This window comes from Pelobates fuscus, chromosome 6 (assembly GCF_036172605.1).
Source record: "Pelobates fuscus isolate aPelFus1 chromosome 6, aPelFus1.pri, whole genome shotgun sequence".
Lineage (NCBI taxonomy): Eukaryota > Metazoa > Chordata > Amphibia > Anura > Pelobatidae > Pelobates > Pelobates fuscus.
Genome location: NC_086322.1, coordinates 236,121,043 through 236,147,847, shown reverse-complemented (window position 1 = coordinate 236,147,847; position 26,805 = coordinate 236,121,043). Strand labels below are relative to the sequence as shown.

Genomic DNA, 26,805 nt, shown 5'->3' with positions numbered 1-26,805 from the left:
GTGAAGGTGTTGGCTGCGGAAGTCAGAGTTCGCTGTCCAACCGACAAACTTGTTTACATTTAAGACAGTTCGATTGAACGAACACCGGGTGCTGCTCGCAAGATGGCAGCGACAGCGGCTATCGCGCTGTCTCCCCAGCAACAACAGCCGCAGGAAGAGCCGGAGCAGCGTGAAGGGGCACCGGAGGAGAGCGAGGCGGAGGTTTTCCTGTCCGGTACTCATTGCTCGGACCTGGCTTGGCGACAGAATGAGCAAAGGAAACAGGGCTTGTTCTGTGATATGACGCTGGTGTTTGGCGGCGGAACTGGGGGCCGTGAGTTCCCCGCACACCGCTCGGTTCTGGCCGCCGCCACCGATTATTTTGCCCCGCTGCTCTCCGGACAGTTTGAGGAGTCCCGCTCTGGGAGGGTGGACATGAAGTGGAGCTCAGAGCCAGGACCTGACCTGGAAACTGTGGAGGCAGTGATTCAGTATATGTATATCGGGCAGATCAGGGTCTGTACTGGGAACGTACATGAGGTGCTGGAGCTCTCTGACAGGTGAGGTCTGAGCTGCCAAGTCCTGGGCCCTATTTTATAGAGAAAGGTTGGGATAAAGTGATTGTGTTTTAAAGGGACATTGTAGTCACCAAAACAACTTTAGCTTACAGGAACACTATGGTGTATACCTGACACTGTAGGTCAAGAATGTCAAACTCGGGGCCCACAAGGACCATCTTTGCGGCCCAGCGAGCCGCGAGTACATGCTCAGTGTTATAGCAGAGTAGACTTGCTTTTTCCACATTGCAGGTGCCTACTCTGCTAACACTTACACGGCCGGGGAGGAAGGGGCGGTGGAAGCAGTGAGGGAGCTCAGTGTTCTGCTCCTCACTGCTCCCTCGCGCGTGCTGCCTGGAGTGAAGCAGGGTGCCGGAATATGACGTCATATTCTGGCACCACTAAACCGCGCGAGGGAGCAGTATGGACCCCAGGGAGATGCCCCCCATCTGCTCCATAAGGTAAGGAGCAGTAAAGTGTGTGTGCGTGTGTGTGTTTGTCTGTCAGTGTGTGTGTGTGTGCGCGGCCCACATAAACTTAGCACTACCATGGGAGTAGTCGGGTTGAAGCCTGGTTGCTGGAGACCGACTGTCTCCCCTTTAGATACACCGCTCTGCTGCTGGAGACCGACTGTCTCCCCTTTGGCTAAACAGCCCTGTCGTGGGGGGGCAGGACCGACCGTCCCTACCCCCTGTGCTGGAAGTGCAGAGACCACGGTCCCATCTGCACAGGTGTGGGGCTTACAGTCTCCCCCTGGTACATTAAGCTGCCGCTGGGAAGAGGTGGTAACCAGCTCCTCTCCCATTAGAACACTCTGCCGCTGGGGAATGGAGACTGGGCTCTCTATTCCCTGTACATTAATAATCTGCCGCTGGGGAGAGGTGGTAACAAGCTCCTCTCCCATACATACTTCCAGTCTCTGCGGAGGGAGACCGACTGTCTCTCCTCCCAACACAGAGTCCTGCTGTTGGGGAAAGGAGGCTGGGCTCTCCATTCCCTGCTGGATACTCTGCCGCTGGAGAATGGAGACCGGGCTCCCAATTCCCAACAAATCACATTGCCGCTGGGGAGGTAGGACGGCTCCTTCAGCTCCCTGTAACTTGGGCGCAGAGACAACGGTCCCATCTGCGCTGGTGTGGGGCTTACTGTCTCCCCTTGGTGTGCTAAGCTGCCACTGGGGAGAGGGGATAACAGGCTCCTCTCCCTGAACCGTAGACTGCCGCTGGGGAGCAAGGACGGCCCCTTCAGCTCCCTGTAGCTTGGCCGCAGAGACCACGGTCCCATCTGCGCTGGTGAGGGGCTTACTATCTCCCCTTGGTGTGCTCAGCTGCCGCTGGGGAGAGGGGGTAACAAACTCCTCTCCCTTACACACTTTCAGCCGCTGGGGAGAGGGGATAACTGGCTCCTCTCCCTGAACCGTAGACTGCCGCTGGGGAGGAAGGACGACTCCTTCAGCTGCTTTTTTGTCTGCTAGACCCTGCAGATACGCTGCCGCTGTTTTCCTTGTGCTCTGTATGTATTTCTCCTCCAGGGGTTCTGGTCCAAAGAAAGCCAGCAGCATTTTCATCATAGCGTCAAACTCCTGTTGACTGTAACTGGGCGCCATGCTTGCCCTGCCGACGTTGCTTCTTTTGTAGATAGGGGCGCTGTACGGGTACTAGCGTTGCCCTCCCTTTGTAATCCAAACGAACTGTGTCTCCGAGCTGCTTTACCTCGCACTAGGACGCCATCCCACCGCTTGCCACCAATGTAACGGTTCGCCTGGCACCCCGACTGGGTACCTCCGTTAATGGATGCTCCAGCGCTTCCTGAGGCCTCCAAGCACTCTAGCCGACACCACAATCACCGAATCAGAGAAGCATATGAATCCTCTCAAGCCTCTGAATGCTGTAGACAGTTGAATAGGAACCATACGAATAGGTTTGCACTCCTAGCAGTCAAACTGGAACAGCATGCAATAAATCCTTCCCCCAATAATGAGACGACACTTCACTTTGAGGGTAAAACAGGAACTCTGGACTGGCACATCCAGCCTGGCTTTTATTACAAGAGTACACATACAGGCCACACCCAGGGGGAGGCATAAAATAACCAATAGTATCACGGGTGCAACCAACACATCCCCTCCCCTTAGTGTGACACATAATCCCATTATTCATACAGTTTAAAATATACTTTTTACACAACTTTCATAACTCAACCATACATCACATTCACCTAAAAATTACATATCCACAATCAATCCATTCAGGGGAACAGCATATTAAAGGGACACTATAGTCACCTGAACAACTTCAGCTTAATGAAGCAGTTTTGGTGTATAGAACATGCCCTGCAGCCTCACTGCTCAATCCTCTGCCATTTAGGAGTTAAATCCCTTTGTTTATGAACCCTAGTCACATCTCCCTGCATGTGACTTGCACAGCCTTCCATAAACACTTCCTGTATAGAGAGCCCTATTTAGGCTTTCTTTATTGCAAGTTCTGTTTAATTAAGATTTTCTTATTCCCTGCTATGTTAATAGCTTGCTAGACCCTGCAAGAGCCTCCTGTATGTGATTAAAGTTCAATTTAGAGATTGAGATACAAGTATCTAAGGTAAATTACATCTGTTTGAAAGTGAAACCAGTTTTTTTTCTCATGCAGGCTCTGTCAATCATAGCCAGGGGAGGTGTGGCTAGGGCTGCATAAACAGAAAAAAAGTTATTTAACTCCTAAATGACAGTGAATTGAGCAGTGAAATTGCAGGGGAATGATCTATACACTAAAACTGCTTTATTTAGCTAAAGTAATTTAGGTGACTATAGTGTTCCTTTAAAAAATGGCATGAATCCGACCAGGGATTCAAAAGTTACTAAAAGTATCTTTTGTCGCTTACTAGCCGCATGGCAAACCGGTTTAGACAGGTTTTACATAGGCCTCTATCCTGGAGACAAAGAGGAAAGTAATCCAATTATCCAGGGCTAGAAGCAGACTTCATTAACCACATGGTTACAGAAAGACATAAAACACTTTAAAATACAGAAAGTTACTTTTTATCCATAACACACAGACATTTCACATATCCCCAGATAGCTGGGATCTGAGCGCACAAAACTACCGAATAGCGCGCAGATCCTATTCACACAGTACAATTGCCATGGAGCTAAAGTCTTTCCCATAGTCTTTCATTATATGAATAGGCTCCATGGTATAGCTATCTGGGGTATCACATTCCCATAAAGTCTGGTCCATAGTCCAAAGGCAAGAGGCGGGCAATCAGCCCCCTCCAAGGACACGTGGCGAGGTCGGTTTCGCCACCCCCAAATGTAAGTTTTACAGGGCAATATAGTCCAGGGCCATAATCACTGGGCAGGAGGCTAGCAACCAGGCTTCTCCAGTTCACAGTGGCGAGGTTGGTTTCGCCACAATGGTATTTTCAGAGAAAATGCAATTTTTACATTTACAGCCTATGGATACCTCCACTGGCCACTCCTCAGATGGCAACTGGAGATGCCTCTTGGGCGCAGCACTGCCATTAAGTGATCCTCTGCAAGGAGACACTGAACTTTCCTCATAGGGATTCATTGATTCAATTGGTCTCTATGATGAGAAGCTGATTGGCCAGGCCTGTGTTCACTCTTCCCCAGATCTGCCTCCTTGACAGTCTGCCAATCCAATGTTTTCCTATGGAAAACAAATGTTATTGGTATTGAGCAACACTTCTGATGATGTCAGCCAAGGAGGCAGATCCAGCAGACTGGAGCAAAGGTAAGATTTTAATATATTTTAGGGGGGCTAGATGGTGTTGTTAACACTATATGGTCAGGAAAACATGTTTGATATTATTTAAAGAAAAACTATAGGGTCAGGAGCACCAACACCAGCGAAGTCTCCAGAGTAAAACAGTAGCCCCATGTACAGGTTTTATGGTGTCTTGGAAAGTTATAGGGTTAAATATAGTGCTAGCAATTGACTTCCCTATACTTTCGGCATGGGTTGTCAGGCAGGTCCCGCTAATTGTAATGAATTAAGATACCTAATTATGTAAAAATATTACATAAATATATATGTAGAATTAATATATGTATATACATATATAATTTTTAAAAAATGTGTGTGTGTGTGTATATATATATATATATATATATATATATATATATTTAATCAGTATCAGTCTACGTGTAATTTGATATTAATATAGATATATAATATGTATATTAATAGTAAAGTACACCTAGTGTGTGTGTGTGTGTGTGTGTGTGTTTATATATATTTTTCTTTTTACACTTATTTTTACTTTATTTTATTTGATTTCCAGCCAGCAGGGGGACTAACTGTCATTACAGGCAGTCCCCCTGTTGGCAATGCAGCAGCCAGCTAACCCGGCCATGTGATTGTGAGGTCCTCGCAAGGACCTCACTCTCGCATGGCCGGGGGGGTCGCAGGAGGAATGATCTGCCGCGGGGGACTCCCTGGGATTCCAGGTGAGTCCCCCCCCCAACCGAGATCGCCGGTGTGGGATCGCCGGTGACCGGGTAAATAAAAAAAAAACTGTACCCGCCCTGCGGCGTTTAGAGCCGCTAGGAATAGGGCGTATTTGTACGCCCTCCGGTTTTAAGGGGTTAAAAAAAATATATATAATTTTTTATTTAATGTTTTTTTGTTTATCAGACTCAACTGTACTGAGAAGTCATCCTAGGGAGTTAATTGCACAAGCTCAAATGTTTATTACTGCTGATAGCAGTAAGACAAATTAACATACAATTACAGGTATAAATGTAAAGTTACAAAGCAGTGCAAACAATGTATTAACTTAAAGGAACACTATAGGGTCAGGAACACAAACATGTTATCCTGACCTTATAGTGTTAAAACCACCTTCTAGCCTCCCTAAATATAGCAAAATCTTACTGCTATTTAAGCCTGAAGCTGTAGCTCTGCATGCTGTTTTCCTCAGAATAGCAAGCTGTCTGCTGACATCATCAGAAGTGGTGGCCTGATCCAATCACAGTGCTTCTCCATAGGATTGGCTGAGACTGACAAGGAGGCAGATAATAACTACTAAATACTCCTACCATCCAATGCAAAAATAATAAAAAAAACAACCTATAAATAATTAAAGATACAAGTATATAAGGACGAGAGGATATATTGAGCTATATAAATATCTACGATCTCCTTTAGTCCACCCGGAGCTAAAGTGTCTAATTTATAAATCCAGTAATTTACTGTAGACCCATGATCTGAGTCCGCTTACGTCAGTTTTGTGATGCTGTCTAAAAGGACGGGCTACTGCAGTACTAATTTTGGAGTTCCCAACAGAGGCTCTGTGTTCCATGAACCTTAGTTTGATGGGCACTAGCATTAAGTATGCAGATTTGTATTCCTGACGTTATAGTGTTCCTTTCATTTTTTTATTTTTTTATTTTTTTTTGGGTGTACATGCATGGGTATATATCAGTGGTTCTCAAACATTTTAGGTTCATGGCACCTTTAATATTTCTATATTTTTCAAGGCGCCCGAAGTCAAAACAAATTTCTAGGTTGTATACCTGTACAGCGCTGCGGCATATACTGGAGCTTTAGTATATAATGTGCATTGTTGTTTGATTGAAGTGGTGCTTTTATGTAATTTTAGTGTTTTTATACAGGAGTGAGTATATAATATTTGCGTTTGAATGAAGGGGTGTGTTTGAATGTAAGGTTCGCTTTTCAATGCAGATGTACATTTGTGTGTAGTATTAGTGTTTGAATGCAAAGGTGTATTTGTATGTAATATCATGTGTTAGATTGCAGGGGTGTGTTTTGAATGTTCTTGTTTTTGACTGCTTGGATGTACATACATACATACATACATACATACAAATGCACTGACACATATACTCACCTTAACACATGCTCACACTGACATACACACAAACCTATACTCGGACCCACAGATACCAACACTGACACGTGCACACACCATGACACAGATACACACAGTGCTGAGGCTAACAAGGTATTTGGTTTGTTTGTTTTTTTGCCTCCCCCAAAAGCCTTGTTTTAACCCCTTAAGGACAGAGCATTTTTTGCATTTTTTTGCTGTTTGCGTTCAACTGCAATTTGCATTTTACTAATTTATTGCACCGACGCATATTATATACCGTTTTTTAAAGGACAGAAAGGGCTTTAATTTGATGTAACATATTTACATAAATGCTTATTTATTATTAAAAAATACAGAAAAATGCAAAAAACAGTTTTGCAATAATAATGTGTGCACAATTAGTGCAGGTTAAGGAAAGTAATTAAAAATAAATTCATTTAGTTGTTCTGATTTACAGAATATATAATGTGTCTGGGATTTTCAGTTTTTTTTGGTAGTTACAGGTCACAAAGCACAAGGAGTAAAATAAACTTTTAATGTGGAGCGATTTTAGAATTTGTTATGTTTGTCTTGTAAGCTTAATAGCCATAAAAGAAAACAAAATTGCCACACAAAAGTATATATTTATATAAAGTAGACACCACAGGCTATTTACCTAAGGTTGTTTTGACACTTTCTACGTAGCCATTTTACCGCCAACCTCTGCTAAATATTGGAGTAAAATTGTGTTTTTTGGGGGTTTTCGCACACAAACTTATAACAAAGAACTTCTCATGTGTATTTTGTAAAGTTGGTGTGTGCTATTCCTGTACAAAGTTTTATTATGTGTTCAGTTACTTCTGCTGAGTACAACGGTACCCCCATTGTATGTCTTTGGCACTATTTTGTGAAGCTACAGTGCCATATAGGAGACCTGTCCTTGTCCGTATTCACAGTAGAATTTTGAGAGACGGATTTAATGAGCCTATGCTTCCATTTGGGGTATTATAACAGTTTGACTGTTCAAAAAAACCCCACAAAGGCCTAACATTACATGCCAAAGTATGTGGTAAAAAATAATTTTGTGCATTTTTTACATACGGATTGCATTTTTGCTGGGCATTTTGTATATTTCATATGTGCCACTAAGTTCAAAGCCCCCAAATTATGCTCAGCTAAGTCTTCTGAGTAAAAAGACATCCCCAATGAATGTCTTTTGGCACTATTTTGTGAAGCTACAGTGCCATATTGGAGACCAAGCCATATCAGTTTTTACAGAACTTTGGATTTTTCCCTTCGTATAGTGGCAGTACTTACAAGTGGGATGTTCCTTAGGATTCTGGACAAGAAGCTCCCCCTTCTTTAGAATTTAAATGCTGTGCTCCGCCTGCTGCCTCCATATAAGCTGTAACTCAGAGACACTCCCCAGTTCTTCTTGTCCCGGCAACGGGACGGACAGGTTCCCCCACAGTGCAGGTGGAGATTTGGTGCGTTCAGCACAGGTTGCTGACCGGGAGGTGAGTGCCCGATAGTTTCCCGGGCGGGAACTGAGCGGCAACAGTACTTCCGGGTTCGCGTTACGGAACGTGACCGGGTACTGTCTTTTGTGGTTTTTTCTGACGGAGTTCCCAGGCGGTTCTCCTTCATTGCTCATTACGCATGCGCACAGCGGTGGAACGCACGCCCGGGAGGCTTTGCGTTCCACCAAACACAGAATCACGCTACTGAGCATGCGCGAAACGGTGTTTGGCGCCAAATTTAAAATTTGGATACATGGCTGTGCAGGACCTTCCTGACCCCAAGGGTGGGTGTACAGTTCTGGTTCTCCGTGTCACCTGCCCTCCTACACGGATCTTAGGTGATTTAAGGTGAGGTTTAACTATTGAACTCTCCTTTTTTTCACCTTTTGTTTTTATGCATGCTTCTAGAATAAGTCCTATGTCTCCAGATAAGACAGATATAGACAAGATGTCAACTTCTGTTCCAAACACCACAAGTAAATCTAAGCACTTATGTTGTCTGGAATGTGCGTTCCTCTACCTGACGGATGTCGCAAAAATACATGCAATCAGTGCGCAACGGATCGGCCAGTAAAAGCCGAGCAGACTGATATGGCATCCTTCCTGGGCTGGTTTCAGGAATATTTGTCCCAGACATTTGAAGCTATTCGGGAGAAACTGCCCACACAGCGTAGGAGGAATAGATCTCCTTCTGTGTCTGACGTCTCTTCGCCTTCGGATATTTCCAGCCTGGCTTCAAGTGTGGAGGAGGGGTTTCCACCAGAAGAGCTGAAGAAAATTATTAAAGAAGTGACGACGGCGGTACAAGAAACTGAACCTACCAAGGGTAAGGTTAAAGGTTTCACAATGTCTCCTTAAATCTTGGATCTCCATCATAGAGAATGAAAGAATCTTCAAAGACGTACGTTCAAGTCAAGCTACAGTCTGGAGAAAAATGGGAAGATCTTCCTAAGTGGATGTTCAGATTGACCAGCTATCAAAGAAAACCACTATACCCATTGGCGAAGTCTCAAGGCTTAAAGACCCAATGGACGAACGGGCCGAAACTTCGTGTAGTAGAATATTCCAGGCCGCAGGATATCAGTGCAGAGCTGAATTTGCAGGTTCAGCGGTTCTCAGAGCTCAGAGCGTTTGGCTACAAGCCCTGGAAGATTACATTATGGGAAATCTGATACAGATCCTTCCCATCTCTTGTTCCTACTGAAAGATGAGTTTTCTTTGTTTATCAGCGAGGATTATGGGTTTGTCGTCAGTAGCCAGAAGAGCTCTTTGGCTACGAACATGGACAGCTGACTCTGCGTCTAAGGCACCCTTATGTGCATTACCCTTTGAAAGGAACAAAAAATTTTTTTTGGCACTCCTTTGGAAGACATTGTTAGACAGATGTCTGATACGAAGAAAGCCCTGCCTCTGGATTCAAGAACCCAGGGATATTAAAGTTTTCAGTACAAGGGTCAGAGGTCCTTTCGTTACCAGGGCGGTTTTGCAGGTTTCAAAAGCATGATGGCCTATGGCCATACCAGCCTGAAAATCCCTGATCTCGTCAGATCTCAGAAGCCATCCAGACTCGGGCCTGGTTAGTACTTGTATGGGAGACCAACTATGTACCTCAAATGAACAGCCAGTGGTCTTGACAGGAATCAACAGGCATGACAAAAGGGGAAGTTTTGACGCCATAAGATGGGAGGACGCCTTCGGTTCTTCACCCAAGACTAGGAAAGAGTGCTTCATAGGTGGATTACAAGAACCATTTCAGAAGGTTACAGAATAAAGTTTCATCGAAACCACGTCCATCCTTCCTACTGTCAAGCTATCCATCAAGAGTAAACAAATTCTCTTCTTCTTTAAGAAATGTGGTAGAGAGGTACCCAAACGTTGGGTATTTCAGGGAGTTTACTCACGCCTTTTTTTCTGGTTCAAATACCAGATGGAAACTAGTAAACACCTGCTTACCATGACAGAAGTTCCGTATGGAACGTATTTTGTCTTTTGACACACATTTTTACAAGGGAGATTACATGGCAGAGTTGGTTTAAATATGCTTATCTCCATGTACCGGTTTCAGAATCTTCCCGGAAGTTCTCAGGTTTGCGGTTCTAGCAACACTGGCTTGTTGGTCTAGTGGTATGATTCTCGCTTCAGGTGCGAGAGGTCCCGGGTTCAAATCCGGAAGTGCCCAAGCATTCTTGTTTCAAGAAAGCGAAGGATTCTCCATTTACATTTAAACTCTTCCCTTTGGCCTGTCCTCAGCTCTTCGAGCTTTTACGGAAATCCTGGCATCCATAGCAGTGGTTTTACGTCTGAAAGGTATCTCGATTGTTCCATACCTGGACGTTTGGTTACTGAAGGCCCAATAAAGACAACTGCTAAATCTTCATCTCACGATTACAATGAAGGTTTTAAGAGATCACGGTTGGATCCTGAACCTGGAAACATCCAAGCTGACTGCGTCACGAAGTCTAGAGTTCTTGGGTCTTAGAGGAAATTCACAGTCCCTCTCTCTTTTTCTACCATTAGTGAAACAAATGAGGATTTTTAAAGCCGTATCAAAGCTGCATAAAACCTAAGTTCATTCAGAGATGCTATGAGGTTCTAGGCCTCCTCGCTTCTGCAATCCCAGCAGTGGCCTGGGCAAAGGCAGAAGCAAAACCATTGCAATGGGACATCCTTTCCCAATGGACACGAAAACAGGAATATCTAGACTCTCCCTTCCACCTATCCAAAAGGGTGAAAGGACTCCTGAACTGGTGGAAACACAGAAGCAAAATCTCAAAGGGCCTATCGTTTGCTCAGAAACAATGGTTTATGATATCCACATATGCCTCCCAGATGGGTTGGGGCGCCCATCTAGCTTCTCAGTTCCGTCAGGGTCTTGGAACGGAGTGGAGTCAGGCGCTTCCTGAAGTTTCAGGGTTTAATGCGGTTTGGAAGGCACTGGTTTCCTTCCGTTCAGCCATCACGAATCAGGCAATAAGGATTCAGTCGGTCGACGCCACTACAGTGTTTTTTTTCGCCAGGGTGGCACGAAGGTAAAAGCTCTTCAAGAGCTCTGCTACCTCATATGTCTTGGGCTCAAGCGATTCTTCTCGCTATATCAGCTACCCATGTCAGAGGGTCTCTAAAGTTAGTTCAGACGGCCTCAGCCGTAGACTTTGGTCTCAGGCAGACTGGGCACTGTCAAGCTAAATTTTTTGGGCGCTGGGTTCACGCTTCGGCAGGCCGGAGATAGACCTGTTTGCCACAAGGAGATACAGGAAAGTTCAATGTTTTGCTTCTCTCCATTCAGGAGAGTACCCAGTTGTCCTAGACGGTCTATCGATACCTTGGACCTTCGACATGGCTTATGTTTTCCCTCCTGTCGCTCTTATACCACGGATTGTTCATAAGTAAGATGAAGAAGGCAAGTAATTGGCAGTCCTGCCCTTCTGGCCGAACAGGAGTTGGTTTTCGGAAGTGGAAAACTTGACAATCTCACGTTGGCATCTCCAGTCTCTCCTCAAATATTGGAGAATGTGACTCTCCCCGTGGAAACTCTGGATATTTTTCACCTGACTGCATGGTTGCTGCAAGGGTGATCCTTCAAGGCCATGGTCTCTCTGACCTTTATGTGATGTGTTGCTGTCTTCTGTCTGCTGGTCCACTTCGTAAATCTATTTCAGTGTTTGGATGAAGTTCAGAACCTGGTGTTCACTTCGAGGTTGGATCCGGCCAAAGCCTCTATCCCGGAAAGTCTTTCTTTTTTGCAAGATGGGTTTGAAGCCGGCCTGGGAGTTTTCGCTCAAAGGCCAGATTTCAGCTCTAAATCACTTCCTGGTTCGTGGCTTTGCCTCAAACCTGCTTTTTCTAAGATTTCTTAAGTCCATAAGGCTTAAGAGGCCTCCTAAGTAGTACCTTTCCCTGCTTGGGATCTGTCTGGTGCTTCGAGCCCTTTGTGAACCACCATTTGAACATTTACTGGAGGTTCATATCAAGTTTCTTACCTTCAAGACGGTTTTTCGGGTGCCTATCGCCTCTGCTAGTTGAGTAGGTGTGATCCGAGCTCTCTCTTTCTCTCCGGAATTCACCTTTTTCATCGCGACTAGGTGGTCCTGCACACCAAGCCTTCTTTTTTGCCTACGGTTTTTTCTGGTGCTGCAATTACCAACCTATTGTCCTACCGCGGTTTTTTCATTTTCCTACGTCGGATCTGGAAAGAATGTGACATCTCCTAGATGTTGGAAGATCCCTGAAAATCTGTCTTCAGATGACTCAGGGATTAGATCCTTAGATCTATGTGTATTCTTTCATGGCGCTAACAGGGGTTGTGCTGTCTCAGGACCCTCTTTGGCCTGATGGCTAACGTATACAATCAGGTTGGCTTATCAATCCAAAGGGATTCCCCTTAGTTTCCCTTTCAAGGCTCGTGCCTCTAGAGCTATGACGACCTCCTGGGCTGAAAGAGCAGCCGCCTCACCTGAAGACATCTGCAAAGCTGCTGCTTGGTCTTCCTTACATACTTTTATCAAGCATTGTAGGCTGGACGTATTCTCATCATCTGAAGCTGCTTTGGGCGTAAGGTGCTACAAGCTGTGGCCTGCTGAGTTCCCACCCTTTGTTTGCAGGGGTCTTGCTATATCCCACTTGTAAGTACTGCCACTATACGAAGGGAAAAACAGTAATTTTACTTACTGTAAATTCCTTTTTTCTTAGTATAGTGGCAGTACTGGCTTTCCCTCCGCTTTCAAATAGATAAAATTCTATGCATCATTCGGTCTCCGTTTTGGTTCTTTTGTATTACTGGTGAGTGTCTCTGAGTTACAGCTTATATGGAGGCAGCAGGCGGAGCACAGCATTTAAATTCTAAAGAAGGGGGAGCTTCTTGTCCAGAATCCTAAGGAACATCCCACTTGTAAGTACTGCCACTATACTAAGAAAAAAGGAATTTACGGTAAGTAAAATTACTGTTTTTACGCTGTGCCCATGTCCCATTTTAGAGTATTTTACCAGGCTATATAATTCAAACTACCCCACAAAGGCATACCATTTCTTAAAGAAGACATCCCAGGGTATTTCAAAAGGCATATTTTAAACCTTAGCGTGGGATCATTTTTCCGCTAGCTTGTACCAGGTGTAGTGGTAATAAGCGTTTTTTCTGCCTTTTTGACACAAAGTGAGTTTGCACAGTATATTTTGCAAACCTTATGTGTACTACGACTGTATAATACTTTATATGTTGCTCAGCTATGTCGGCTGAGTACAAAAATACCCCCGTATGTACCTTTGCCAGGTATATGTGGACATCGGAGAGGCACATTTGGGACACAGCCATTCCATTTTTTTCAAACTATACATTTTTACGCTGTACCCATGTCCCATTTTATACCAGGCTATATAATATAGAGTATTATACCAGGCTATATAATCCAAATACCCCATAAAGCCATACCATTTCTTAAAGAAGACATCCCAGGGTATTTCAAAAGGCATATTTTGAACCTTAGCGTGGGATCATTTTTCCGCTAGCTTGTACCAGGTGTAGTGGTAATGAGCGTTATTAAATGTATTTTTTAACTTTTTAAAACTTTTTTTACTTTTTAAAACTATTTTTTAAACTTTTGTTATGCTTATTAATTTTTTTAAAGTTTCTTAAACTTTCGTAAAACTTTTTTTTTTACAGATTTAACATTTTTCTAAGCTTTTTTTTTACCCCTTAGTTACCCCTTTAGTTAACCCCTAACTAGCAGTAAGCAGCACTAACCGTAAATTCCCCATTTTCCCATAACTCCCACCCACCCCAGCTAGCAAAATATTTAATTATACAATATTTAAATTAGTTAATTAAATAAATTTAACCCCTGAGGGTTAAAAAATAAATAAAAGTTAATCGTCAGGGGTTAAAAAAAATTAATCACAGTATAATACTGTGATCTGTATTTTGATCACTGTAGGCAGTGATCGACTGGCAGGGAAGGGGTTAATTTTTATTTGGACTGGGTAAAGGGTTTATTTTTTTTTATTTTTTACTTAAACGTTATTAAAACTTTTTTTAACTTAATATTTTAACCTTTTTAAAGCTTATTTTAAAACTTTTTTTAACGTTAACCCCTAGTTAGCCTAACACTAAATCCCCCAATTCCCCACTAACTTCCACCCTCCCCAGCTAGCTAAATTTATAATTTTAAAATATTTAAATTAATTAATAAAATAAATTTAACCCCTGAGGGTTAAAAAAAAAAAAAAAAAAAAGTCCCTCAGGGGTTAAAAAAAAAAAAATCAGATCATATTAAAATGTAATCCCTGCCAATTGATCACTGTAGTCAGTGATCAATTGGCAGGGAAGGGGTTATTTTTTTTATTAAAATGGGTAAAGGGGGGTGGGATTTTAAATTTACTTTTTTTTTTTTTTACACTAGGGGGCAGGATCAGCACTGATCCGTCTCCCTGCACTTCACAGTGAACCCGGAAGTGGAGGGAGACGGAGGTGAGTATACACAGCACATGTACCCGCTCTGACATGCTGTCAGAGCGGGTACATGTGCTGGGGCAGCCCGATCCGGTGCTCCCGGTCTGCCTCTAATACAGAGGCAGACCGGGAGCACCATTAACCCCACGATCGCCGCGATTGCGGCGCTCTGGGGTTAATTTTACCGCGTGACGGACGAGGTCCGTCACCCGTCGTTAAGGGTATTCCCTGGATGACGGACCTCGTCCGTCACCCGTCCTGAAGGGGTTAAGGGGGCCAAAGAGCTGGACGTTTTTTTTTTGTTTTTTTTTCAGGCGGGTGCAGGAGTGCTGATCTGCGAGTTCTTCTTTCTCTGCTGCAAGCTCTCTCGCTGCCTACTTTGCGTGCCCACACACACACACACGCCTGCCTGCCCGCCCAGCAGCCTCATCAGCTGGCCATCAGCAAGCCGAGCAGCCAAAGGTAGGGAGGCTGGGTGGATTTAAATTAAAATAAAAAATAACAATCTTTGAGTGTTGAGGGATAATGTGTGTATGTGTATAGCTGTCAGTGTGCGTGTGTGTCTTAGTGAATGTGGTGGTGTGTATGTCTGTCAGTGAGTGTATTTGTTGTGTCTGTCAAATTGTGTCAAATCAGTGTGTCTGCTAGTGAATGTGTGTGTATAGCTGTCAGTGTGTCTGTGGATCTGGGTGGGTAGGTCTGTATGTGAATGAGGGTACCTGTCAGCGAGTGTGTGTCTTGTCAAATTGTGTCAAATCAGTGAGTGTGTGAATCTGAGAGTGTGGGTGTGTCAGTATATCTATCTGTCAAAGTGTGTTAGTCTTAAACAGGAAGGTGCAGGGCAAATTTAAATTAGGGATTGCCAGAGTTCCGTCATGCTTAGGGCAGCACAGATCCTAAATACACACACTGACATTAAAACACACAAACATACCGAATCCGATGCACACCCGAACACATAGATGCACATACACAGATGTACATCCTGACACACAGATATGTGTGTGTGCGCGCGCTCACTCACTGACACACAGATACACACTGACAAATACAAACACAGAAGCACACTGACCTATATAGATACTCCTCACTTACCGACCTGGTTCCGTTCCTACGACCCCGGTCGTCGAAGGAATTGGTCCCTGAACGCACCAGAACAGGGAATCCCTCTAATCTATGTTCAGACCAATTTCCCCGAACATAGATAATGGATTCCCTGCTCTGCTGCGTTTGTCTATGTTCGGGGACATTTTCCCGAACATAGACACACGCACAAGAGCAGGGAACCCCTACTCTATGCTCTGGGAAATTTCCCAGAACATAGATTAGAGGGATTCCTTGCTCTTTTGCGTTTGTCTATATTCGGGGAAATGTCCCCGAACATAGACAAACGCAGCAGATCAGGGAATCCCTCAAATTTCCACGAGGGCTTGCACTTACCATCCCGAGAGAGAGCTGGTCATAAGTGCGAGCTGTTGCAAAACGAGGACACAGATGCGCTCACACACACAATTTGACATGCCCATAAACACATACAAATCATATTATTTCTTTTTTTCTTTTTTATATATATATCTACAGCTACTCTCCTGTTAGCTTACCTTGTGTCCAGGAGGCTTGATTTGAGTCCTGGTCTCCTGCTTGCTCTTCATGCTCCTCTTCACTCCACTCGTGCTGACTCTGCTTGCGCAGCTGCTGCCTCCCTCCTGTGCTTTCTCTCTGGAAGAAGCGACAGGCTGTTACTTCCTCCTAACCGTCCGACACTACAGGCGTAACCGACTGGCTCCCCTGTTTAGCTGAAATGTTTTCCATTGCTTTAATCATAGCACAGGTGGAAACCTATCGCTGTGCCCGTTGCGGCGCTGCAGGATGCCAAGTCATACAGTTTGGGAACCGCTGGTGTATATATAATAAATATGTATGCACACACATTCATAATGTTGCCCTCCTTCTGTACGTGATGAAGATACCCTGGGCCGATGGGTGAGAACTCTTGTATGAGAGTCAACTTCGCAATAGGTTTATTCAGCTACAGTTATTCCCAGAAGCCATTTTGTTGTCTAAATTGTCACTGACCCTTTTGGTATCAAATCATTTAATGTCTTAGTGGTCTTTGCTGAATTGCTTTAGGGGTATGTAGTGTTCCTTTAATTCCTTCCTGACGTTATGAGGTGATTTGCCATCCTCCAAAGAATGGGCTTCAACACTGTTAGGATGGCGTGGAACGTGTTAAATTCCTGCTCACACCAGAGTCTCTCGAGTGTCAATCAGGCTATTTTTAGTGTCCCAAAGAATGACTCCAAGTGAGTGCCATGCAGAGTTAAATTAACTTTTAAATCCTCATAGACTGCAATGCAGTGTGAGTAGGGTTAAACTCTGCTCATTCCAGGAAACCCAGGTATCAGTAGATATCAGAGACTCCTTTCTGTCAGCTGTGGCCAATTTTAATTGGCATTTAAATGCATATTGCGACAACGTGGTTTGAGCAGGGTTAAAGGGACCTTCTAGTGCTCCAATACAAAATAAAAATCACTGATTAGTAAATATACCCTAAATAAAAACTTGCATGTATTTAATTATACATTTTTTTCATTAGGTGTAAGTATAAAAACAGCTTGCAAAACCTGTAGATCTTTTGTCTGCTGCCTGTGCAAGCCCTACCCTTCCAACCCAGCCAAGACTTTCTGTGACTGTCCAATCACAGGCTTCCCAATGTAGCTTATTGAGAAGTCTTTTGCAAGGCAGGTGCGCAGGGGATACATTTTATGGATTATAATTGGGTATAGATTCATGAGTTTGGGTTAGTATTTAAGTTAGGTTTATTTTTAGAGTTATGGTTAGATTTGTGATTAGGATTTGGTTCAGGATTAAATATTTAGACTGGGATTAATATTGTCACTTTGCATAGGTATGCAAATGGGATTTTATTGTGCTTAGATGTTTTGCAAATGGTAATCGTTCATGGAGTAATTTAAAAATGTTGGCTACTAAAACTGCAACGGGCAGGTTATAAATTCATCTCTGTATTTTTACAAAATACGTGACCATCGGGGTCATTCTATACTCAGGAGAAATAGTTGTGCACAATTTAGTGATAATTTTCTATTTTTATTTACAGTAGCACATATCAAGTGTACAAATGTACTGCTAAATTGCAATGCACATGTAAAACAATGCACAAATACAAAAATGTCAAACTTTGAAAGAAATTCTTGCTGAAATGGCCCTATAATAAGGTTCAAAATATCCCATATGACATACCCCATGATGTCTACTTTCACATGTTATGTGCACATATGGGGTAATTTTAACTGTAAAAGTACTACAATGCTCTAAGAAAGGTTTAATAGACCTATCAATTTCATTTGTCAAAATTCTAACTGTAAAAACGGAAATAGTCAGGTCTCATATCAGGGCTTGACAAATCCCAGCCGTCATGGAGTCGAGGCAAACGGTGAGGGATCTGTAATCTTCCAGTTCTTCTTGCTGTGTTCCCTTGGACACCCTGTTGTGATGCCAAGATATGATGAATGGGGAGCTACTGATTGGCCTAGAGCGCAAGCTCAATTTCAGAAGCCGGATGCTGCTGGGATCCAGCGCTGGAGGCAGCTTTTTGGTTTTGACCTTTCCAAAACAGTTTACCCCCTTCAAGAACACTATAAGGTCTGGAATATAAATATGATCCTGACCCTATAGTGCTTAAAACACTATTTAGCCCCTAGGCTCCCCACTTAAAGTGTTAAAACTCACCTTATTCCACTGCCACATGGATCTGCTCCTCGACTGCAGTGTTAATTTTGGCTGCAAATTTCAATTTAGTTTTAGTCAGCCTTTTGACTAAGAAGACATTTTACTTTGTCGTATTTTAGCCATCTGAATTGTTTTGATTTTAGTTGACTAAATCTCAACTAGACTAAATCTCAACTAGACTAAATCTCAACTAGACTAAATCTCAACTAGACTAAATCTCAACTAGACTAAATCTCAACTAGACTAAATCTCAACTAGACTAAATCTCAACTAGACTAACTCTAATGGGTTGCATTAAAGCCTCGTTCTCTTTTACCCCTTCCCCAGCCCCTCTGTGTCCTCCAGCCTCTCTTATGGTATCTCTCCATCTTTCTCTTTTGCCTCTTCCCCAGCCCTTCTGTAGCTCCCTCACACGCCAGTGTTAATTTTGGCGGGAAATTTCAATTTAGTTTTTGTTTTTGTTTGTTTTTGTTTTGTTTTTTTTTACTAAAAAGCCATTTTTGTTTTAGTGGTATTTTCGTCATCTGGTTTAGTTTTAGTCAACTAAAATCTGACTAAAATTGTTCGTTGACAAAATGAATCATCAGAATTTACTATCTCAGCCAATCTAATGCTTTTACTATGGTAAAGCATTGGATTGGCTGAGAGCGACAACTCTGATGATCTGAGCCAAACGCCGGGATGGCCAATCAGCCTCTCACTGCAGGAACTGTAATACTTCCTTTCGACGTGGAGGCAGTGCAGGGGAAACACAAGCTGAAAGGACACCCGGTAAAACTGTATCTGCTTGCTGCCCGCCCCCATTCTGCAGAGCACTTTTCCAGCCCACCCCTATTCTGCAGAGCATTCTGCAGAGCTGACTGCCCGTTCCTTCCACTGCACGGCGTCAGCGCAAGGAGAAAGTAATTACAGTTAACTTCCTCCCAGCGAATAGTGATACAGGTGGAGGAGGGAGAGTCTAAACAATTGCAGCAAGCCCTACTGCAACCATCTGCTGCCCAGTCCATCTGCTGAAATCTTTGTGTGTGCGCGCATATTTGAGTGTATCAAATAATAATTGTGCGTCTGTCAGTGAGTAAGTGTGTGTGTGTCTCGGTTAGCGAGTGTGTGGGTGTCTTGGTCACTGTGTGTGTCTGTTTAGGCAACCAGCTCCCCTTCGATCGCTTGGAAATGGTGTTTTTACTTGCCTTTTTTTCCCAACGCTCTGCCTGTCTCCATAGCTGAGATTATCAATCTTGATGATCTCGGCTAATCCAATGCTTCCTATAAAAAAGCATTGGGAGCTGTTGAGCATACACGGCAACATTCTGCACCAATCCGCATCTCTATGGGCATCATTATGCACCCCCATGCAGATAGGAGACACCTTCGTGGCTGTTTGAGTGACTGCCACTAGAGGTGTTACTAGGCAGCAATGTAAACACTGCTTTTTCTTTGAGAAGGCATTGTTCTCATTCAAAAGCCTGCAGGGCAGGCTATAGACACCAGAGCCACTACATTAGACTGTAGTGTTTCTCTAAGAATTGTATTTTCGACGTTGGGGAAAAAAAAAACTTCTAACTTTTTTTAGCTGGCTCCTAGATTCAAAGCTAATTTACCAAGGCGTGCATTAAATCGTAGTTATTCTCATGATTATAATTTCCCTTTTAAGGTAAGAAAGCGTCTGAAGGACACCAGGCAACATAACTTCCATTAAAGTTCAATTAACAGAAATGAAGATCGTAACGTCTAAAGTACTGTGCTGTAAAAATGTTGTAAAAATTATTATTTCTTTCCTTTTTCCCCATGGAGGCTGTGTGAGTCACGGACAGTGATGGTGTGGCTAGTGCTTCATTAACAAAGTGTTTTAACTCCTCACGAGCAGAGAAGCAGAGCAGAGAATTGAGCAGTGACAATGCAGGAACATGATCTATACACCAATATTGCTAAATTAAGCGAACGTTGGTTTCTATAAAGGAGCACTATAGGCACCTAGACCACTTCATCTCAATTAAGTGGTGTAGATGCGATGTTCAATTCATTTTTAACCCTGCAGTGTAAAACGTTTTGTAAAAATAGAATTGTTTACAGGGTTAAAATTGCTCTTCTTGCTGTCACATTAACCCCTTAAGACCGCAGCCAAATGTACAAGTTGTGAACGAAACAAAATGTAAACAAAACCTGGCATTTGCGCTATATGTCTGTCCAACCGTAATTCACCTCTTTCATATTAAATGCACCCCCCCCTTATTATATATCATTTTATTCAGGGGAAACAGGGCTTTCATTTAAGATCAAATATTTAGCTATGAAACATAATTTAATATGAAAAAAATGGGAGAAAATAAGATTTTTTTTAATTTTTTTAGTTCTACATGACATTTTAACTGTCTATGTCATAATACTGTTTGCTTTTACTGCAATAAAATACACATTTGTATTCAGCAAAGTCTCACGTGTAAAACAGTACCCCCTATGTACAGGTTTTATGGTGTTTTGGGAAGTTACAGGGTCAAATATAGCGTGTTACATTTGAAATTGAAATTCGCCAGATTGGTTACGTTGCCTTTGAGACTGTATAGTAGCCAAGGAAATAAATTTACATCCATAATGGCATACCATTTGCAATAGTAGACGACCCAAGGTATTGCAAATGGGGTATGTCCAGTCTTTTTTAGTAGCCATTTGGTCACAAACACTGGCCAAAGTTAGCGTTAGTACCGTATATACTCGAGTATAAGCCGAGTTTTTCAGCACATTTTTTGTGCTGAAAAAACCCAACTCGGCTTATACTCGAGTCAGAGTCTGTATTATGGCAATTTGCATTGCCATAATACAGATCGGGGGAGAGGGGGGCTGGCAGAGCTGTAACTTACCTGTCCTGCAGCTCCTGTCAGCTCTCTCCTCCTCCGCGCCGTCCGTTCAGCACCTCGGTCAGCTCCCAGTGTAAGTCTCGCAAGAGCCGCGGCTCTCGCGAGACTTACACTGGGAGCTGACAGAGGGAGCTGCACAGACCGCGCAGAGGAGGAGGGAGCTGACAGGAGCTGCAGGACAGGTAAGTACAGCTCTGCCAGCCCCCCTCTCCCCCCCACTGAACTACCAATGACACTGGACCACCAGGGAAGGAGCCCCCCTCCCTGCTATGTATCAAGCAGGGAGGGGGGACGAAAAAAAATATAATAAAAATTAATAATAATTCAGTTAAATAATAAATAATAATAATAAAAAAATCTAATGATATTAAAAAATAAAAAATAAAATAAATATTAATAAAATAATTAATAATATATCAAAATGCCCACCCCCACCAACACATACACAAACACATACTGCATCACACACACTCACACTTCATTCATATACATTCACACACACACACTGCATTCACACACACACTGCATTCACACACACACACTGCATTCACACACACACACACACTGCATTCACACACACACACACACTGCATTCACACACACACGCACTCACACACACACACACTGCACTCATACACACACACACTGCACTCATACACACACACACTGCACTCATACACACACACACTGCACTCACGCACGCACTGCATGCACGCACTGCACTCATACGCACGCACTGCACTCATACGCACGCACTGCATTCATACGCACACACTGCATTCATTATATACACACACTGTAAATAAATATTCAATTAATATAATTTTTTTAGGATCTAATTTTATTTAGAAATTTACCAGTAGCTGCTGCATTTCCCACCCTAGTCTTATACTCGAGTCAATAAGTTTTCCCAGTTTTTTGGGGTAAAATTAGGGGCCTCTGCTTATATTCGGGTCGGCTTATACTCGAGTATATACGGTATTTGTTTGTGTGTGAAAAATGCAAAAAAACGCCAATTTTGGCCAGTGTTTGTGACTAAGTGGCTACTAAAAAAGACTGGACATACCCCATTTGCAATACCTTGGGTTGTCTACTATTGCAAATAGTATGCCATCACAGGGGTAATTTTCATTCTTGGGCTACCATAGGGTCATAAAGGCAACGTAAGCAATCTGGCGAATTTTAATGTGAAAAAAATGAAACACAAGCCTTATATTTGACGCTGTAATTTTTGAAAACACCATAAAACCTGTACATGAGGGGTACTGTTGTACTCGGGAGAGTCGCTGAACACAAATATTTGTGTTTCAAAACAGTAAAAAGTATTGCAGCAATAATATCGTCCGTGTAAGTGCTGTTTGTGCGTGAAAAATGCAAAAAACATCAATTTTACTGGCGATATCATCGTTGTAATACATTTTTACTGTTTTGAAACACTAATATTTGTGTTCAGCGAAGTCTCCCGAGAATAACAGTACCCCCCATGTACAGGTTTTATGATGTCTTGGAAAGTTATAGGGTTAAATATAGTGCTAGCAAATTAAATTCCCTATACTTTCGGCATGGGTTGTCAGGCAGGTCCCGCTAATTGTAATTAATTAGGATACCTAATTATGTAAAATTATTACATAAATATATGTGTAGAATTAATGTGTGTGTGTGTATATATATATATATATATATATATGTTTTAAATATTTTTATATATATAGTGATATATATTTATGTATATAGATATATATTATTTCGTTCTACGTGTGTTTTGATATAAATATATATATATTAATATCACAATACAGTTAGAACGAAATAAAACACATCTATATATTTTTTAATATTTTATTTTTAATTATTTTTTTAATGTATTTACGTATTTTTATATTATATATATATATATATATATATATATATATATATATATATATATATATAACACAATAATTATATATATATATTTAATCAGTATCAGTCTACGTGTAATTTGATATTAATATATATATATAATTATATATATATATTAATATTAAAATACACCTAGACAGTGTATGTGTATGTGTGTATATGTGTATATATATACTTAGATCATATATATATATTTTTTTGACACATTTTAATTTTACACTTATTTTATTTTATTTCCAGCCAGCAGGGGGACCAACTGTCATTACAGTTAGTCCCCCTGCTGGTATTGCTGCAGCCAGCTATCCCGGCCATGTGATTGTGAGGTCCTCGCACGGACCTCACTCTCACATGTCCCGGGGGGGGGGGGGGGCTGAAGAGGACGGAGGTGCCGCGGGGGGCTCCCTGGGAGTCCCCCCCAACCGCGATCGCCGGCGTGGGATCGCCGGCGACCGGGTAAGTAACAAAAAAACGGAGGGCGTACTATTACGTCCTGCGGCGTTTAGAGCCGCTTTAAAAAGGACGTAATAGTACGCCCTCCGGTCTTATGGGGTTAAAGAACATCTGATAGCGCAGCATGTCTATTTGCCGCGTATGCTCTCTAACCTCCTATGGGAAAGCATTGGATTGGCTGAGATCATCAAGTTTGAGCTTCGCCAAGTTGGCAGGACCAGCCGCAAGAGAGAGCAGTGCAGCGTGGGTGAAATGGTGAGTAAAGATTTTAGATTTGTACGTAAATTAAAATTTTTGTCCCTTTAATTAGTAACGTTGACCATGCTTTTAAGGAACTCACTAAACATCTATTAGAAAAACATTACTTAGGCAACATAATTATTTCATAGCAGAAAATGAGCCAAGGAGTTACTACCTTTTTTTTTTTTGTTTTGTTCTCTCCATTTTAGGTTTTTATTGTTGCGTCTAAAGGAGTTCTGCGGAGAATTTTTGAAGAAAAAGCTCAACCTTTCCAACTGTGTAGCCATCCATAGCTTAGCTCACATGTACACACTTAACCAACTTGCTCTGAAATCTGCAGATATGATACGTAGGAACTTTTTCAAAGTCATCGAGGATGATGAGTTCTATACACTCCCATTCCATCTTGTTAGAGATTGGCTTTCCGATCCAGAAATTACTGTGGACTCAGAGGAAATTCTGTTTGAAGCAATTGTGAAGTGGGTTCAGAAAAATTCAGATGAGAGGGAAAGGTATTTTGAAGAACTATTTAAGTTGCTTAGACTGTCTCAAATGAAACCCACATACCTGACGCGACAGGTGAAACCAGAGAGGCTGGTGGCTGGTAATGAAGTCTGCTTAAAGCTGGTAGCTGAAGCTGTAGAAGGGCATGCTTTGAGATCAGAAAATCTACAATCGGGACATCTTCAGCCGGTAGCTAATCACATGACCTCTTTACCACGGTTTGGTCAAAATATGGATGTAATTATGGTGATTGGAGGTGTTTCAGAAGGAGGGGACTATTTGAGTGAATGTGTTGGCTATTTTATCCATGAAGATCGATGGGTAAACTTGCCACATATTCACAATCATCTTGATGGCCATGCAGTGATGGCTACCGATTGCCATGTTTATGTTGCTGGCTCTATGGAACCTGGGTTTGCCAAGACAGTGGAGAGGTATAATCCAAATAGAAACGTTTGGGAACAAGTTTGCAATCTAATTACTCGGAAACATTCCTTTGGCCTTATGTCTGTCAAGGGAAATTTGTATAGCATTGGTGGTCATGGGAACTTCAGTCCAGGGTTTAAGGATGTCACAGTTTATGACCCAGAGCAAGACAAGTGGCAAATCTTAGAGTCTGCACCCAAGATCCTGCGTGATGTTAAGGCAGTAAGTGTTGAAGATCGCTTTGTTTACATCACTGCTCGCACTCCAGTGGACGGCGATAATGAGGATGGACTTAAAACTATTAATTGTAGATATGATATAGAAAGTAGTAGATGGCAGGATGTAGACTCTCTCCCTCTTCTTGATAATTACTGTGCATTCCAGATGTCTGTGGCCTCCACCAATTTCTATAACACCGCTTCCTGTTGTCCCAAGAGCTACTCTGTATCTGTGGATGAAGCTCAGAGCAAAATTTCTAGGCAAACTTCAAGTGAAATACTTGAAAGCTTGCCTCCTGAGGTCCTTAGCATAGAAGGTGCAGCTATTTGTTATTACAAAGATGATGTATTTATCATTGGTGGATGGAAGAATAGTGATGACACAGACAAACAATACAGGAAAGAGGCATACCGTTATTGTTCTGAACGCAAACGCTGGATGCTTCTTCCACCCATGCCTCAGCCACGATGCCGTGCTACAGCCTGTCATGTAAGGATCCCCTTCAGATATCTTCATGGGGCCCAGAAATACCCCATGCCCCCTAACCTTCTCTGGCAGAAGGATAGAATTCGACAGATGCAGGAATTGCACCGACATAATATGAACCTACGACGCACACCCCGTTCTCAAATTGAGTGCTAAATGCCGTTTGTCAAGCCTTTCCATTTTTTCTTTGTGGGACCTTATTTAGATATAATTTGCACATTCAGATGTTTTTTTTTTTTTTTCTCAGTTTAATGTATAATATGTTGTAGAATGTGTAATACATAATGAAAAAACATGAGTTGTGAAGAGATTGTTGAGTGTTAAACACTCCAGTATGCATATTTCTTTTGTAGAAATGATTTTGAGACCTGGACCAGCGCAGATCGATAACATTTTTAATTGCACAATTCACTGCACGTGGTGTCAGAAGGCACAACATAGGGGCAAGCACTGCTTTCGATAAGATTTTGATACTGTTATGATTTATTGTTCTATACGATGCCTAGCATGTGAAGTCTATGTGCTTCTAAGCCCTTCCGTTTGTATATGTGTAAATAGAAAATTCCAAAGCAGACGGCACTTGAACAGATGTACATATGCCTTAAGAAAGTTTATCACTTTTTGTTCATTCCCTTCATTTTATTTTTAACCTTATGTGCATAGTATTTTAACATGTCATATTTACATATTTTCCCCCTCTTTTGGGGTGTAGATATTATTTTTTTGTCTAAATTGTCATGGTAATATGTGTAATTCATTTGATTGCTTGTGCTTTGTGATGGTCTTTCCTCTCAGTACGCACATTCTTAAACCATGCTATACCTGTTTTTGTTTCAGTTGGCATCTCAAATTATAATGGACAATTCTTTTTATTTATTTTTTACTCCAATATCTGAGATCTTTTCATATGTAGGTATAGGGGTGGACCTCTGTATGTTGGGTGACTACTGTTACCTGTATGTTTAAACATATGTTTTACATTACTCCTATGGTTATAGAGGGTTAAGTATTGAGGCATCTTCCCACTGTAAGTAAGTTAAACCATTTGACACTATATTCCACAGGTGCCTGTATTTTCAAAATTGTTAAGAGATGTTCCTATCCTAACTTTACAATATCAACTTTCTGCAACTTTGATTTAAAAAGTTTCTAAGAATTGATATTGCTAATGCGGAAGATAACATTTGTTTTAATGGTATTTAGAATACCAAGACCAGAAGCCCTGTGTGCACCTGGTGAAACCGTGTCAGATCATTCAAATACTGTTTGACCATTGTGGGATCATATCATGTAATTACTGGCACCATAACCAATACAGCAGGCTGTTGAGTTTATTGTACAATTGAAATGTATCCGTAGTGCTAGAACGTCGCAGCTTGTTTTTGTTTATAATGGCAGTATTTCTTAAAGATGTTATCAAGGTATGATCTGCAGTTAACCTTAAACAGAATTTGGTAATTCATGGGCAGTTTGAGTACAGCTGTTAAGAGGTTGAGAAGATTTTACATTGAAGAAGACTTGTTTTTATTTTGCAGATGTCTTGTAGGTTCTAATTACAAACCTTGGTTTACGGTAAGTGCTAAATTGGCATGGAATTTCCCAGCATGCTACAGCCACTAGCTCACATTACACTTGGAGGTAAAGTCCCA

General features: G+C 42.2%; 1 protein-coding gene across 1 annotated transcript; it reads left to right on the top strand.

Moving 5' to 3' along the window:
- Positions 1–26,520, top strand: KLHL11 (kelch like family member 11). Its single transcript, XM_063458894.1, has 2 exons — positions 1–539; positions 23,731–26,520. Exons 1-2 carry the CDS (start codon positions 103–105, stop codon positions 25,310–25,312), a joined length of 2,019 nt encoding a protein of 672 aa, XP_063314964.1. The 5' UTR covers positions 1–102; the 3' UTR covers positions 25,313–26,520.
- Positions 26,521–26,805: the final 285 nt, after the last annotated feature.